The 4,116-nt window shown below is 33.1% G+C and overlaps 1 protein-coding gene across 1 annotated transcript; it reads right to left on the bottom strand.

Moving 5' to 3' along the window:
* Positions 1 to 2,078: 2,078 nt before the first annotated feature.
* On the bottom strand, positions 2,079 to 3,890 carry LOC128240445 (uncharacterized). Its single transcript, XM_052957085.1, has 4 exons — positions 3,593 to 3,890; positions 3,202 to 3,306; positions 2,876 to 2,982; positions 2,079 to 2,594 (listed from the first exon to the last, which is right to left on the bottom strand). The coding sequence occupies exons 1-4, from the start codon at positions 3,888 to 3,890 to the stop codon at positions 2,424 to 2,426; spliced, it is 681 nt and encodes a 226-aa protein (XP_052813045.1). The 3' UTR covers positions 2,079 to 2,423.
* Positions 3,891 to 4,116: the final 226 nt, after the last annotated feature.

The raw sequence follows: 4,116 nt of genomic DNA, 5'->3' as shown, positions 1-4,116 counted from the left end.
GGTGTATTAGTAGAAGTACTCCGTTAATGAACATAACGGTAAAAGTTTTCATTTGCTTGGATCCGTTGAGCATGCCACATATAGAATATACTTAATATATTCAAAAGTATTTGAGAATACTTTACATTATTCAAAGCTATAAGTTTTACGTATACAACGACAATATTTTAAATATGTAATTAAAATAGCATTATGTAAACCGCGTACATTTCGATTGTTCATTTTCTGAAGCTATAAAGAACTTGCATCGGCAATGAATGTAGCTGTAATACTCTATAACGAAGTTTTAACCTCATCGGGTTTATTTTGATACAATCCAATCTTTGTGTCAATTTGTTCTTTAATCTCATAGCCAGAACTGCTTCAGTCTTACTTTTACAAGTTCTCATATTGATTGTAAGCTCACAAACTGAGAACATGCACTATTATGCTTTACGTTTAACCGTACACACACAGTTGAATAAAAAATTAAGTAAAAGCACGAACATTGAAATAACAAATTCAGTGTAAAGCGATCGAGGCGAGTGTGAGAAGATAAGGTTTAACTGTTTTTAAAAGAAAGCCTTTCTCTTACATAACATATTGGCATCCAAGTGGAGTGTTCACTGTTATTTATTATATTACGAAAGTTTTGTGCATGATTATTTCGTCTCAATCATAGTTATTTCATAAGTAGACCTAGTTAATCCTGTAATAATGCGCACGGCTTCATATTTTCTCGGTTTTCTTATTCATAACAGGTGAATCCAAGCTACATCACGGAGTCAAAACAATGTCTCACGTATGAAATATTTGTTATTGAGAGAGTTTCCGCTTTAAACTATATATTTTTCATAGAGTTAGCTAAGAAACTAATCTTGTTACTTGAGTTATTAGATCGTGGGTGGGTGGGTGTATAAGTCCGATATTGTTAACAAATGCATCATAGGGCTGTCTCCAAAAATGTTTTTATTCTTTGCCCTGATTTTCTCGCGACGTTTGACTCAATTGTTGTTTGTATTTTGTGTTGGAATATCGTTTATGCACCGAAGACGTATGCCATTGAAGCCACAATATTTTGGTATGTGTTAAAACTGAACGTCAGCATTGAGTATGGTCTCTTATTCTTCCCTGTCGGAGGTTAATACGAGTAAAGTTCTATATTCGGGTTATGTATCTCCATGTTTCAACTCCTTGGCAATACAAAGAAAAACGCATTGAAGCATTTTCAAAGCATAACAAAAGGTTACTTCAATGATTGACCTAGCATGAATGATCTAGCAATGAATGTTCGTACAAGGAACCAGTGTCGTAATCTTAATAAGAAAACGTTCAGTTTTGAATAAGTTATCTTCTTTATTCTCTTCAGCTATGTTCATGCCCAAATTATTCATCATTATACAATGACAAGACGAACGTGTATTCAGTATCAATTTATACAACATATATGTTTGAATAAGGACAACATGACCCACGATATATGCAATGTAAGTTATATGATTCAAAATGGGTGGATGTGGATTATAACAAATAGTTTGGTGAAAAATATGCATAATTGCAATGCTAATATGAATAATCCAATTGCAATCAACATTAATTATACTATAACTAAGCATAAGCTATGGCAATATATTGTTTAAATAAATACATAAATGTTCTGGCTTGAAGCTTAACATAACGAACAGATTTACAAGCATTTGTTAAATATAGAATAAATCTGATACAAACAATATTAAACGATTTATTCTTCTATTTAACAATATATTCTTCAATATTGCATATATAACTATATTATTATATATTGTATATATGTGTATATGTATATGCAACATGGAATAAAATATGTGGCACACACACGCACGCACGCACGCACGCACGCACACACATACACACACACACACACACACACCGCACGCACGCGGGCAAGCGTACGTGCGTGCGTGTGTCCCTGTCACTAGCCTAAGGACGAGTGCAAAACTCTTCAGGCATGCATAAGGACTTGTCAAACAAAACGTACCTCATAAATCGTATGACTATAATAAAATAAATAATGATTATATCGTTTACCATAATATGTGATTCGTATATCGAATATTACATTTTATTACATATTAGAATTCTATTTGTAAATTATGTATTTCATGTTATGTCTTGTTTTTACAAAAAAAAAATATAACCACGTTACATTCAGTCAAATGTCGAAGTCGTGAGGACCTCGGGAAAATGGGAAATTAACATTCGATATACCGAAATACATAACATGTCTATCTCAACCCACAACATTCCAAAAAAATGTGCGACATAACCAGAATATCGAAATATTATATTTATAATAAAATGAAGTCAAAGATTAGAATGTTTACATTGAAATATATTTACAAGTATTGGCAATTTTTTATTTGGTTGTGTTTACTCAAACAATTTGATTGGTCCGATTGGTTGCTTTATATCGCATGGATGTAAGATGCAGCCGGTGTATTTTTCCCATGGTTCTGGTGGTCGGGTGAGGTATCCACATAATCGTAGGGGCATTCGTTTCTATTTGGACGGACTTGTTGTTCTTCCATAACCGAGAGTGGAGATGTGTTCTCAGGGGCCGTTGCAGATAGCCTTCTCTTTAAATAATGTATTAATAGACATTAGAATATATGAAAGCATTGCTTTTAAGTATTGGGTCCTATTCAGTTAGGTCATAAATGATTTTATTGAGATTTTTGTTTTCAATTTTGATATCATTGTAATTGTATTTTGTACAAACACGGGCGACGCATATCTAAAACAACACGTGTAGACTCATTGTTTTCCAGTGGTATACGACCACTGAAAACATATAAATGATTTTGTCTAACAATCGGTTTATTATATATTTAATGGTTACAGAGACAAAAACAAATACTAGATCGTGAAGCGTAGTTGTCTCAACAGTAGACTGAACAGCATCGTACACATGTCTACTAGGGTCGCTTTCTGCAGGTCTTCTTCGGCGTAGAAACCTTTCATACGCTGTGGCATAGATAAATGCATTGCATAATGCGCTTTGATAATGAAATGCACACACGCGTTTACCATCAAAATCAAATTAATCAAAGATTAAAACATTTCTTAAAAATGATGTCTTTTGTTATATAGATTAAAACTTTTATAAAAATTAAGATTAATTAATCGATTCAACAAATATTGCAATAAATGTCTTATCGACATAAAAGTTGTCTCCAAAAGTACCATGAGGTTTGCATCGACGAACGAGAAGCACGATGAGCGTTGTGGCAAGTGTTAGAAGTAAGGTTCCAGATAAGGCGTAAAGGACTAACGTACGCCAGTGTTCAGCTACAAAAGATGTAGGTTTGGTAGATGCTTTTGTAATATCTGATAACAGGTTATGCACAGGCATTTAAGTTTGGCAAGGAAGAATTTATTTCCTATATTGTTTCATCAATTTATTATAAAATTACCTGTATTTTCTAATATTCAGTTTAGGAGCAACTACTGATGTAGTTAAATTAATTTGTTGTAGTAGTACTTAGGTTTGGATAGTTTTGTATCCATATTGTTTTGTCTTTCTATTATTGTTTCACTGGATGTCACATATTCAATACAATGGCAACTAACGTACCTTGAAAAGCCTGAAAAGAAATTGTGTATCTTTCATGTTTTGAATCAGATGAATCGTTCCAGCATTTTGCAGAACATTGTATTTCTTTTCCGTCCACATCTTTAGTAATGTAGTAGAGCGCATTTGAAACACTTGTATAGCCAGAGCCACTGTTCTTTGTCCATTGTGAGGTCGATAGTGGGTGAAGAAAGACGGAGTTGCTGCTCCACGTAATAGCACATGGTATGCATGTCCCACCAGTGTGGCAGGTTAAGTTAAGTATTTTAGAATTGCTTTCTTTTTCAATAGCTGACTCCATAAATAAATCTAAAGGAAAATCTGACACAAAAAAAGGTAAATGAAAAAAGGAAACAAAAAACAAAAATATCATGTCGAATTTCATTCAGTTTTGTCTATTTAGTGTAGCATATTGTTTTAAAAAAATACTTTTTAAACACAAAATACGGTGAGATCATGTATGTTATGAGCATTAATGTTAGCTACGGATGGAAAATTGCATCGTAAACATCTAAACATCTTGTCAT

Source organism: Mya arenaria, chromosome 7 (assembly GCF_026914265.1).
Source record: "Mya arenaria isolate MELC-2E11 chromosome 7, ASM2691426v1".
Lineage (NCBI taxonomy): Eukaryota > Metazoa > Mollusca > Bivalvia > Myida > Myidae > Mya > Mya arenaria.
The sequence above is the reverse complement of the archived record's forward strand: the minus strand, read 5'-3'. Positions and strand labels throughout refer to the sequence as shown.

What these genes read in the sequence shown, in the direction of transcription:
- LOC128240445 (XM_052957085.1), bottom strand. Translation starts at nt 3,890, where the DNA reads ATGGAGTCAGCTATTGAAAAAGAAAGCAATTCTAAAATACTTAACTTA. An exon ending in TTCTTTTCAGGCTTTTCAAG is followed by an intron (nt 3,307 to 3,592) that starts GTACGTTAGTTG and finishes CATCTTTTGTAG; the next exon opens with CTGAACACTGGCGTACGTTA. An exon ending in CAACTACGCTTCACGATCTA is followed by an intron (nt 2,595 to 2,875) that starts GTATTTGTTTTT and finishes CATTATTTAAAG; the next exon opens with AGAAGGCTATCTGCAACGGC.